Source organism: Ahaetulla prasina, chromosome 13 (genome assembly GCF_028640845.1).
Source record: "Ahaetulla prasina isolate Xishuangbanna chromosome 13, ASM2864084v1, whole genome shotgun sequence".
NCBI classification, from domain to species: Eukaryota; Metazoa; Chordata; class Lepidosauria; order Squamata; family Colubridae; genus Ahaetulla; species Ahaetulla prasina.
The window spans coordinates 1,129,010-1,141,803 of record NC_080551.1 but is presented as its reverse complement, the minus strand read 5'-3'; the positions used below and the strand labels follow the sequence as shown (position 1 = coordinate 1,141,803).

The 12,794-nt window shown below is 40.7% G+C and overlaps 1 protein-coding gene across 5 annotated transcripts in view; it reads left to right on the top strand.

Moving 5' to 3' along the window:
• The first annotated feature begins 808 nt into the window (after positions 1–808).
• KIF23 (kinesin family member 23) overlaps positions 809–12,794 on the top strand; it is a 34,262-nt gene continuing 22,276 nt past the window's right edge. For 4 of the 5 annotated variants that reach the window (XM_058156763.1, XM_058156761.1, XM_058156762.1 and 1 more), the window contains exons 1-4: positions 809–852; positions 1,893–1,962; positions 3,913–4,041; positions 5,470–5,575. In XM_058156763.1, coding sequence (XP_058012746.1) covers positions 824–852; positions 1,893–1,962; positions 3,913–4,041; positions 5,470–5,575 — 334 coding nt within the window. In that variant the 5' untranslated portion in view covers positions 809–823. Of the gene's footprint in view, positions 853–1,887; positions 1,963–3,912; positions 4,042–5,469; positions 5,576–12,794 lie in introns of those variants that run through there. The other variant, XM_058156764.1, reaches the window with a different exon arrangement.

Below are 12,794 nucleotides of genomic sequence, written 5' to 3'. Positions count from 1 at the left end.
CTCGACAGGGAACGGGCCGATGAATCGGTGGTCCAACTTCTTTACCGGCGGTCGGACGGGAGGTGTTTGGTGGAGAGCCACACCGGTCTCCAACTGCCAGCGGGGCGTTGCCCGTCGGGAGCGGTCGGCGGACCGTTTGTAATCCTCCTTTGCCCGATTCAGCTGCTGGCGTACCAACTGTTGGACCGCATGCAATTCCGTCAGGAAGGTCTGCGTTCGGGAACAGGAGAGTCGGTGGTGCCAGAGGAAGAGCCGCGGATGGTACCCACATTGGCAAAGAACGGGGTCATCTGAGTAGAGGTGTGCTGAGAGTTGTTAAAAAGCAAACTCCGCCAGGGACAGGTAGTCGGCCCAGTTGTCCTGTTGCTGGTTGATGAAGCAACGGAGATACTGTTCCAGTATACCGATGACCTTCTCTGTACCCCCGTCGGTCTCCGGATGGTGCGATGACGACAGACACAGCTGCACCTCCAACGCGGCCATCAGGCTCTTCCAGAAGCGGGCTGTGAACTGAACTCCAGCGGTCCGAAACCACCCTGTCCGGTAGACCATGGAGGCGGAAGATGTGCTGCAGAAAGAGGCGGGCCGTTTTGCGGCTGTGGGCAGTCCGGCATGGGATGAAGTGTGCCATCTTGGTGAGCATGTCCACCACCACCAGCACCGTGGTGAACCCAGAGGACGGCGGCAGGTCTGTCAGGAAATATATTCTGCCTTTTAAATATTTTCTAAAATGTTTCATTCTTCTAGGAGGGGGGTGGGTGCTACCTTCCTACAGAAAGCAGTGTGATCTGGCACAATAGTCAACTGCTGTACAGGTATAGGAATGGAATCCTCAGCCTTTTCAGATAAAGGGTACAGTATTAACGTACACATTTGCAGTGTTGAAATATGATCACCAAAAAACCAATCTTGGCTGTTATAATTTGATTTGTGAGATGGGCATAGATTATATGGATGTTACACTGCTTATAAGTAACTATTGCCAGCACCTAATGGATGAAGTGATAAAGAAAATTGAAGACACGATGCCAAACAAATTGCACAACTATACTAGGCATTTTCCATGGGGAAAGTGGTGTGAATTTTAAAAAATAGTCACTGCTGAATTTCAGCTGTTATGCCTGTCATTTTGATATTCATATAGCAATAGCACTTAGATTTATATACGCTTCACAGTGCTTTGCAGCCCTCTTTAAGCTGTTTACAGAGTCAGCATATTGCCCCCAACAATCTGGGTCCTCATTTTTACTGACCTTGGAAAGATGGAAGGCTGAATCAACCTTGAGCTGGTAAGACTAGAACTGCTTAGCAATCAGCAGAAGTAGCCTGCAGTACTGTGCCACCATGGCTCTTACTGGGAATTTTAGTTATACATTTTAAAAGTTTTGTTGAGGGCCCTGCTTTTATAGTACAGTGGGGAGAAAGGGCACAGCAGCTACTCCCTGATGGGATTTTCACAATTAAGGAGGCTTGGCCTTTGGGGAAAAATAGAAAAATGGTGGGTTTTAAATCTACGAAAATTCTGGTGGAAAATAGACCAATCTTTCCAGCTTTCATTTTCCTTCTTTTACTGTCTAAGGATTTGCTCTGTAGATTTGGATTTTCTGTTCACAATAGTTAATTCAAAAATATGGAAGATTTTACATGCAGTTGTTATGGATATTAGAAGGCATCTTCTAAGTAACACGTCCACGCATTCTTCACACTTTGTTTATTAGTATTAATAAAGTAATACCACTTGTATTAGTTGCTTTTAACAGCCTTTGTGGCTGCTTTGGTCTTCCTCTGCATTGCTGCAATAGAGCATTTCATAGATCAGTTGAGTTGATTGCTTTGTGTAGTGTGCATCTTTGATTTTATTTGTAACTTATCTGACATTTATTAATTTCCAGAAGAATTAAAACTCCTAGGAAACACGCATTTAAAAAAGCATCTAACAATAGTTTGAAGGATCCTGTTGGGGTAAGTGGCTGTTTTACAGCAGAATTAGCTCTTTAATCTATTCTTCCATATTGTAGGATTTGACTCTGAAAGCTGGACTTGCTTCTTTATTTTGTTAATGCGTTTGTATATGAATTACTACGTTTTTCTAATATGAGAAGAGGCAAAATCTGCAAAGCCAATAAAGACTGACACTTTTTTTTGAAAGCTTCATTTAGAATTTAGCATTATTTCCTTGATTCTGGGTAAGTGGTTTTTCACCCAGCTATGATAAGGTTGTTTTAAACCCCAGAAACGGCAGGTATCAAGGTGATTTCAAATATTGCCAACCTAAAAAGATCGATGCCTTAATCGAAGCACATATGAGCTACAAACCATTGGACTTATCTTCTGATGCTAGTTCAAATGGTCCTCAACTTAGGACCAGTTGCTTAGCGACTGTTTAAAGTAGAAAAATGTGGGTTAGACAGCACCACCACCAGATGGATTCGTAACTGGCTGACCAACCACACTCAACGTGTAGTCCTCAACGGAACTACATCCACATGGAGGGAAGTATGCAGTGGAGTACCCCAAGGTTCTGTTTTAGGCCCAGTACTCTTCAACATCTTCATCAATGACTTGGACGGGGGGATAGATGGGGAACTCATCAAATTTGCAGATGACACCAAGCTGGCAGGAATAGCCAACACTCCAGAAGATAGGCTCAAGTTACAGAAAGATCTTGACAGACTTGAACATTGGGCGCTATCTAACAAAATGAAATTCAACAGTGAAAAAAGTAAGGTTCTACATTTAGGCAAAAAAACCAAAATGCATAGGTACCGTATATGTGGTACCTTGCTCAATAGTAGTACCTGTGAGAGGGATCTTGGAGTCCTAGTGGATAACCATTTAGATATGAGCCAGCAGTGTGCAGCAGCTGCTAAAAAAGCCAACACAGTTCTGGGCTGCATAAACAGAGGGATAGAATCAAGATCACGTGAAGTGTTAGTGCCACTTTATAATGCCTTGGTAAGGCCACACTTGGAATATTGCATCCAGTTTTGGTCTCCACGATGTAAAAAAGATGTTGAGACTCTAGAAAGAGTGCAGAGAAGAGCAACAAAGATGATTAGGGGACTGGAGGCTAAAACATATGAAGAACGGTTGCAGGAACTGGGTATGTCTAGTTTAATAAAAAGAAGGACTAGGGGAGACATGATAGCTGTGTTCCAATATCTCAGGGGTTGCCACAAAGAAGAGGGAGTCAAACTATTCTCCAAAGCACCTGAGGGTAGAACAAGAAGCAATGGGTGGAAACTGATCAAGGAAAGAAGCAACTTAGAACTAAGGAGAAATTTTCTGACAGTTAGAACAATTAATAAGTGGAACAACTTGCCTGCAGAAGTTGTAGATGCTCCAACACTGGAAATTTTTAAGAAAATGTTGGATAACCATCTGACTGAGATGGTGTAGGGTTTCCTGCCTGGGCAGGGGGTTGGACTGGAAGGCCTCCAAGGTCCCTTCCAACTCTGTTGTTATATTATATTACAATATATCCCCTAAAATGGGACTTACTATTGGTTTTAAAATTCTGAAACCTGGTGGGGGAGGTATTCCCACCCATCACATGACCACATTTTTAGAGCTCAGCATCTGGCCCACTTTTACAACTGTTTGAAGCACCCTGCTGCCCCATGACTACAATTTATGAGGTTTTAATTGAGAACCAGCATTTACTTCCTGTTTCCAACAGAAACTGCCCCATAATAATAGGGTTGTTTTATGCGTGCTGGTATGCATAATGACCATTGCAAAAAATGTAAAAACAGATGGTCATGTGACCCAACTTATAACTGAAATTGTGGGTTCAATTGTGGTATGTTGAGGACCAGTTGTAAAGACTTTCCATTCTGATATTTGTTCTGTAGACAAGGAGGACAGTCTTAAGCTGGTGTATCTAAATAGGGCATTTTTTCCTCTGTTTAGGTGTATTGCCGGGTCCGCCCAGTCAGTGTACCAAACCAAGAGTGTTGCATAGAAGTGATCAGCAGCACAACAGTCCAAGTTCACTCACCTGATGGGTACCGTATTGCCCGTAATGGAGAATATAAAGAGGTAGTTCTTGTTGAAAATGTACTATTGTTAACTATGTGTTTCAATCTGCATTTTTATTAAGATTGTGTCATTTAAGGCAGCTGCATTTATCATAGTGTGTATGCATAGGATTAGAATTCCTTTTTGAATTATCGTATTTTTCAGTGTATAAGATGCACTCCCCCCGCCCCCCCAAAAAAGTGGTTGGAAATGTCTGTGCGTCTTATAGAGTGAATGTTGCCGAAGCCCCACCCACCTGCCAGCCCCCACTCTTTGGCTTCTGCCTCCTTGCAGCAAACAGCCTGGTCAGCTTCAGCAAAGCCTGATTTAGTATGAGCAGCTGATTGGCGGTTGGATCTGCCTCCCAGAATACTGCCAATCAGCTGTTCCAGGCTGCAGAGATCGCCTCCACACGCCCCATTTTTGGCCCATTCCAGATGGCAGGGATAGGCAGCAGCGATGGCATTGCCCACCGCCTGGAACGGGCCGAAAACGGGATGTGCGGAGGCTGAAAATAGGGCGCAGGGAGGCGGCAGTGATCCCCGCAGCCTGGAACAGCTGATCAGTGGTATTCCAGGAGGCAGATCCAACCGCCAATCGGCTGCTCGTGCTAAATCAGGCTGTGCTGAAGTGGACCAGGCTGTTTGCTGCTTGCTGCAAGGAGGCAAATTGCTGGGAGGCAGGCAGATTTTTTTTTCTTGTTTTCCTCCCCAAAAGTTAGGTGCATCTTGTAGTCCAGAGCGTCTTATAGTTTGAAAAATACAGTAATGCTCAGTGGCTAAGAGACTGAGCTTGTCAATGAAAAGGTCGGCAGTTCAGCGGTTCGAATCCTTAGTGCCATGTAACAGGGTGAGCTCCCGTTATTTGTCCCAGCTTCTGCCAATCTAGCAGTTAAAAAGCACGTAAAAAATGCAAGTAGAAAAATAGGGGCCACCTTTGGTGGCAAGCTAACAGCGTTCCCTGCACCTTTGGCATTTAGTCATGCCAGCCACATGACCACAAAGATGTCTTCGGACAGCACTGGCTCTTTGACTTTGAACCGGAGATGAGCACCGTCCCCTAGAGTTGGGAACGACTAGTACATATGTGCAAGGGGAACCTTTACCTTTTAATCATACTAAGGTTCTTTTTAGTGATTCTGTTGCTGGAAATACATAATGCATGAAGCAAAACGTACTTTTGGGAAGACTGATTCACCTACCAAATGGCATTCAACATTATTATAGGGAGATAAAAACTTTTAGATTTTTTTTGTACTAGTTACTTTTTCTCAAGAAAATAGGAAAAGGACCACAGGTATTATTGTTGGAGCATTAGATAAATTGACTATGAAGCAGTTGTGCATTCAAAACTTTGATGCAGTATGAAAGTAAATGAGAAGACTACGTGAAACAGCAAATGAGTAAAGCTGCTGGTTAATTGCTTCCTAACTGTTAAACTTTTTTCCAGGTTCAGTATTCATTTAAAGAAGTGTTTGGCACAAGCATTTCTCAGAAATATGTATTTGATGTGGTTGCTAAACCCCTAGTGGAAGATCTTATCCGTGGAAAAAATGGTATGATGTAATTAAGTTATTAAGACTGAATCTCTCTCTGGACTAGTAATATGAATCTTTTTCCCCCAACAAAGAATTACATTTGTTCATATAATTGATTCAAAACTCCTGCTTCCTATTGCAGTTTTTAATTTAATTGTACTAACAGTTTGGATTGCCACCTACATAGCAACTTCAAACAATGCAATTATTGTATATATAGCAATAGCACTTATATCCATAGTGCTTTACAGCACACTGAGCAGTTTACAAAGTCAGCCTCTTGCCCCCAACAATGTGGGTCCCTCATTTTACCAATCGTGGAAGGATGGAAGGCTGAGTCAACCTTGAGTCGGTCGGGATCAAACTCCTGACAGTGGGCAGAGTTAGCCTGCAATACTGCATTCTAACCACTGTGCCACCCTATATTATAGTATTAAGCAGCTTGCAAAAATTGTATTATATTAACAAGTATTTTTCTGACTGGTGACCATTAAAAGTTACCATAACATTGAAAAATTAGACTTACAACTGGGCCTCAAAGTTTTGTCCATTGCAATGTTCCCGGGGTCATGTGATAGTAATTTAGGGTGCTTGTAATGGTTATAGTAAACTTCAATCAAATAAAATATATTTGCAACCTTCACAGTTTGCTTCCAATGAGCAAACTCAATGGGAAATTCAGCAGAAAGTTGCAACTCAGTCGTAATAATAATAATAATAATAATAATAATAATAATAATAATAATAATAATAATAATAATAATAATTTTTTAATTTGTATACCGCCCTTCTCCCGAAGGACTCAGGGCGGTGAACAGCCATATAAAAACAACAATCAAAACACACAATACAAATAAAACAATAGCTAAAAAACTTATTAAATTTGGCCCAAAATTTAAAATACATTTAAAACCCAAAAAACTAATTAAAAATTAAAGCACATAAAACATCTAAAAATTCTATGCCAGCCTCGCGCGGACAAATAAGTAGGTCTTAAGCTCGCGGTGAAAGGTCCGGAGGTCAGGGAATTGTCAAAGTCCAGGGGGAAGTTCGTTCCATAAGGTAGGAGCCCCCACAGAGAAGGCCCTTCCCCCTGGGGGCCGCCAGCCGACATTGCTTGGCCGACGGCACCCTAAGGAGTCCCTCTCTGTGAGAGCGCACGGGTCAGTGGGAGGCAAATGGCGGCAGTAGGCGGTCCCGTAAGTAACCTGGTCCTAAGCCATGGAGCGCTTTAAAGGTGGTAACCAACACCTTGAAGTGCACCCGGAAGACCACAGGCAGCCAGTGCAGGTTGCGCAGGATTGGTGTTATATGGGAGCTCCGAACAGCTCCCTCAATCACCCGCGCAGCTGCATTCTGGACTAACTGAAGTTTCCGGGTGCTCCTCAAGGGGAGCCCCATGTAGAGAGCATTGCAGTAGTCCAGGCGAGAGGTCATGAGTTTCCTGATTGCTTATTTGTACCCTATGACTAGCATTACGTGTTAAATTTGTACCCTATGACTATCATTAAGTGTTGTAAGTGTTGTACCTTGATGAAGGTATCTTTTATGTACACTGAGAGCATATGCACCAAGACAAATTCCTTGTGTGTCCAATCACACTTGGCCAATAAAATTCTATTCTATTCATGTGATGTTGTACTTAACAACCACTGATTCATGGTATATATCTTATGCTTATATATCAACAACAGCTGGTCTCAGGATATAACTATAATATATAAATTCTGTGATGAAAATTTAGAGAAATTAATTATCAACTGCAAACCATACTATTCGCCTCGTGAATTTTCCTCATTTCTTCTAATTGCTGTTTATGTCCCACTACAAGCCTATATAAACAAGGCATGAACACTAGCTGACCAAATTTTGGAGGCTGAAGCCAAATACCCTGATTCACTGGCCATTATTTTGGGAGATGTAAAGAAGGCAAACTTAAGGAAAGAGCTACCAAAATACTTTCAGCATGTAAGTTGTCCCACTAGAGGCAAGAATACTTTAGTCCCTTGCTACACAACACTAAAATATGCTTAACAGTCCTTACCATGAGCAGCTGTGGGATACTGATCATTGCATGATTCACCTTGTACCTGCTTACAGGCAAAGACTTAAAACCACAAAACCAACAAATCAGTGAAGACCTGGACAGAGGAGGCAAAGTTAAAGCTATAGACTTGCTTTGACTGCACTGATTGGAATATTTTTGAAGATACCTCTGCAGACCTGGATGAACTCACAGATACTGTAACATCATATGTCAGTTTCTGTGAAGACCTATGTGTACCGACCAGGTATGTGCGAATATACAGTAACAACAAACCTTGGTTCACCACTAAACTTAAGCAGCTACGTCATTCCAAAGAGGAAGCCTACAGAAAAGGTGATAAAATGCTGTACAATCAGGCCAGAAATGTATTAACAAGGCAGATCAGAGCAGCAAAAAGAAACTACTCTGGAAAGCTAAAGAAACAGTTCTCAACAAATGAACCAGCAAACATGTGGAAAACTCTTAAAAATATCACCGGCTACAGCAAACCTTCTTCCCAGGCTGAAGGAAATCAACAGCTGGCAGATGACCTGAACGTGTTTTACTGCAGGTTTGAAAGGAAACTACAGCCACCTATCTCCACAACCCCCATTCCAGACACACCAACATCAGCCAAGCCTCCTACAACTGACCCCATCCCATTGGGTTCACAACCCCTAGTGATCATAGAAAAGGAAGTGCAAGACCTATTTCACAGACAAAACCAGGAAAAGCTCCAGGCCCAGACAAGATAACTCCTTGCTTAAAAGTCTGTGCTGACCAATTGGCCCCCCATCTTCACCCGTATCTTCAATAAATCACTAGAGATGTGCTATGTTCCTTCTTGCTTCAAACGCTCTACTATCATCCCAGTGCCAAAGAAGCCCACCATCAAGGAACTGAATGACTACAGACGCGTTGCTGTAACATCTGTAGTCATGAAACCTTTGAAAGGCTAGTGCTGTCCCAGATAAAAACCATCATGGATCTTCTGTTAGACCTCTTGCAATTTGCATACTGAGCAAATAGATGAAGGGATGATGCTGTTAATATGGCTCTGCACTACATCCTACATTTTGAATCTCCAAAGAACTACGCAAAGGTCCTCTTTGTAGACTTTAGTTCAGCATTCAACACCATCATTCCAGACATTCTTCTAACTTAAGCTAAACCAGCTACAGGTACCGGAACAGACTTGTAAGTGGATCATAAGCTTCCTAACAAACAGGAAGCAGCAGGTGAAGCTAAGCAGAATCACATCAGATACCTGTACAATTGGCACCGGGGCCCTACAAGGCTGTGTGCTCTCCCCACTTCTTTCTGTATACCAATGACTGCATCTCTAACGATCCACTTGTTAAACTACTGAAATTTGCAGATTATACAACAGTGATTGGTCTCATTCGAGACCGATGAATTCGCATACAGACGGGAGTTTGAACAACTAGCCTCGTGCTGCAACCAGAATAATCTGGAACTGAACACACTCAAAACTAGAAATGGTGGTAGCTTTAGGAAAAACCCTTCCATACTTTCCACCTCTTACAACACTAGACAACACAGTATTAACTGTAGAGATCTTCAAATTTCCAGGTTCTACCATATGGCAAGATCTTAAAATGGACATCTAACATCAAAAACGTCATTAAAAATATTATGTAAAAGGAGAGTTAAGGTCCTAGGGGAGGATGAGAGTTTATGGATAATTAGCATAAGTTTAGCTTATGATTGTTAGATGTTTGATATACCCTGTATTTTGCTCTGGGAAGGCTAGGGGGTTGTGGGGGGAGTTGGGGGAAGGAGGGCAGATATTTGTTAAAATTTTGTAAAACTTTTTCAATTTAAAAAAAATGTCATCAAAAAAGGACAACAAAGAATGTTCTTTCTGCCCCAACTCAGAAAGCTCAAACTGCCCAAGGAGATGCTGATACATTTCTACATAGGGATTATTGAGTCTGTCATCTGCACCTCTATAACTGTCTGGTTTGGTTCTGCAACCCAACAAGAAAGACCCAGACTTCGGAGGATAATTAGAACTGCAGAAAAAACAATTGCTACCAACCTGCCTTCCATTGAGGACCTGTATACTGCACGAATCAAGAAGAGGGCTGTGAAAATATTTACAGACTCCTCACAACCTGGACATAAACTGTTTCAACTCCTACCTTCAAAACAACGCTATAGAGCACTGCACATCAGAACAACTAGACACAAGAACAGTTTTTTCTCGAACACCGTCACTCTGCTAAACAACTAATTCCCTCAACACTGTCAAACTATTTACCAAATCTGCACTACTATTAATCTTCTCATCATTCCCATCACCCATCTCCTTCCACTTAGGACTGTATGACTGTAACTTTGTTGCTTGTATCCTTACGATTTATACTGATATTGTTTCCTGATTGCTTATTTGTACCCTATGACTACCATTAAGTGTTGTACTTAGAATTCTTAATGAACATATCTTTTCTTTTATGTACACTGAGAGCATATGTACCAAGACAAATTCCTTGTGTGTCCAATCACACTTGGCCAATAAAAAATTCTATTCTATTCTATTCTATTCTATTCATGTAACCGGTAAGATCTGATGTGAGTTTGCATGATCACTGATGTTGTGTTCAACAACTGTGCCATTTAACAATGGACTTAATGATCTCAATTGCAATTAGTAAACCAGTAGTGGAAATCTGTTTCTGTACTTGGAATTGCCAAGCACCACTGGTGAGCAAAACCTGAATATAAGTTCATTCTAAAAGTTGGACATCAAGAAATAAGCATGCATTGAATGCACATGCACTGAGCTCAGTAAGTCCACCCTAGAAGTCTTCATTTTTAAATGAAGGCCGGAATAGCTCAGGCTGTAAGGAGCCTGTTATTAGAACACAATAGCCTGCAATTACTGCAGGTTCAAGCCCGGCCCAAGGTTGACTCAGCCTTCCATCCTTTATAAGGTAGGTAAAATGAGGACCCAGATTGTTGGGGGGGCAATAAGTTGACTTTGTAAATATACAAATAGAATGAGACTATTGCTTTGTACACTGTAAGCCGCCCTGAGTCTTCGGAGAAGGGCGGGATATAAATGTAAATTTAAAAAAAATGTTTTGAAACTTAGCATCACAGCACAGGAGTGTGTAAATTGTGCACATTGGAAGCTCAGTTTACTAAACCAACTAATTCTGTCCTGAAATTTTTGCACTTGCAGTTTATCTGCCCACAGTATTTTGTGCTCACTTGTCTGTGAAACACAGTAAAGCTTACAAATATTTTTGCTATCCGCCTATAAAAGTGGAGCATGACTCAAAGCAGCCTGTGTGAACTCTTAAGGAAAGACAATGGGATGTATGAAGTTGACTTTCATCTGACTATTGTCTACTCTGCTATTGTCTAGAGAATTTTTTCCAGGTAGATAATATAGCCTGTGCTATGTAGTCTGCATTCCCAGAAGGGAGGGGCTGCATCTCAGAGGACCAAGAGACAGTAAAGTTTATATAGTTAGGTCAGATGAAAGAGTGGGCCAAATCTAAGCACCCCGTGGGCCAGATCCGGCCCCCGGGCCTTGAATTTGACACCCCTGTCCTAGACTTTAAAAGGGTTGGTTTCAACAAACTTGGAAAGGTTTTGATGGATGAAAATCTTCAAGGGGAAAATAACTCAAAAAGCATGGGAAGTTCTAAAAAATTGATTATAAAAGCCCAGTCCAGCACAATACCATCGAAAAAGAAAAATAAGAAATTCAAAAAGAAACCATGGCTGCACAAAGAGTTCTCTGACAAATGGAAAGACAAAAAAAATAAATATAAAAAATGGAAAGAGGGACATATAAACAAAGGGAGATACCAGCATATAGCCTGAATCTGCAAAGCTGAAGTCAGAAAAGCTAAGGCACTGAATGAAATAACACAAGAAAAAAGTCAAGGAAGCAATTGGTCCACTAAAGGGAGAAGATGGCAAGGAAGTTATGGGCAGCAGGGAGAAAGCAGCACTGCTTAATTCCTTCTTTGCATCTGTCTTCACGCAAAAACAAAAAATAGCCGAACTTGCCAAAAATACAACTGTAAAAGACAGACTAAAAACACAAATTAAAATAGGCAAAGAAATGGTAAAAGAACACCTGTCCACTCTAGATGACATTCCATTATTTTCTTAATAACTTCATCTTGTGTTGGTATTTTCTCATTTTTCCAATTTTTAGCAAACACAATTCTAGCCGCTGTTAATAAATTTACAATCAAATATCTCAATTCTCTGTTATATGTTTCAGGTATAATCCCCAATAAAAAAACCTCTGGTTTAAAGTCTATGAGCTTTTTTATCATTTTTTCCAACCACGTGTTGATTTTAGTCCATATCTTGTCACTTCTACACATGTCCACCACATGGTAATATGAGCCCGGTATCTCATGACATTTCCAACATTTTTCGTATTTATTCTTGAACATTCTGGCTATTCTCATTAGGGGTAGATGCCACCTGTAAAACATCTTATACAAATTCTCTTTATATGCAGTTGACATTGTCATTTTATAATTTTGCACCCACAGTTTTTGCCATTTCTCTAAGTCAATCCCATATCCAAAATTTTTCCCCCAAGCAATCATTGTTTCTTTAACTTGTTCTTCCAATTTAACCTCTAATAAATATCTATATAATTTTTTAATTATGTTTTCATCAATACCTGTTAAAATTTTATCTAAATTAGTTAAATTATTATAGAAACCTTCTGTCTTACAATCTTTATCGTATCTACAATGTATTTGCAAGTAAGAAAACCAATTCATCTTTATACCTTGTATTTCTAATTCTTGCATAGATTTAAGTTCACCCTTTTCATTTAATAATTCACTATATCTAACTATTTGTTCCTTTCTAAATGTTCCTTTCTAAATATGAGAATGCTTCAATAGTTGATAACCAGGCTGGAATTTTTAAATAATATTGTCGCTTAATCTTCTCCCAATTTAATAATAAGGCCTCTCATATAAAATGTCTTCTGAAGTACCTCTGTGTTTTTGCTTCCTTATACCATAGGAAGGCATGCCATCGCAGCAACAAATCATGTCCTTCTAAAGTCAATATTCTAGTATTACTTAACATTATCCATTCCTTAATCCACATCAGATTTATTGCTTGATAGTATAATTCCCAATTAGGCAATCCCAAACCTCCTCGTATTCTGGCATCTTGCAACAATTTTAGTTTTATCCT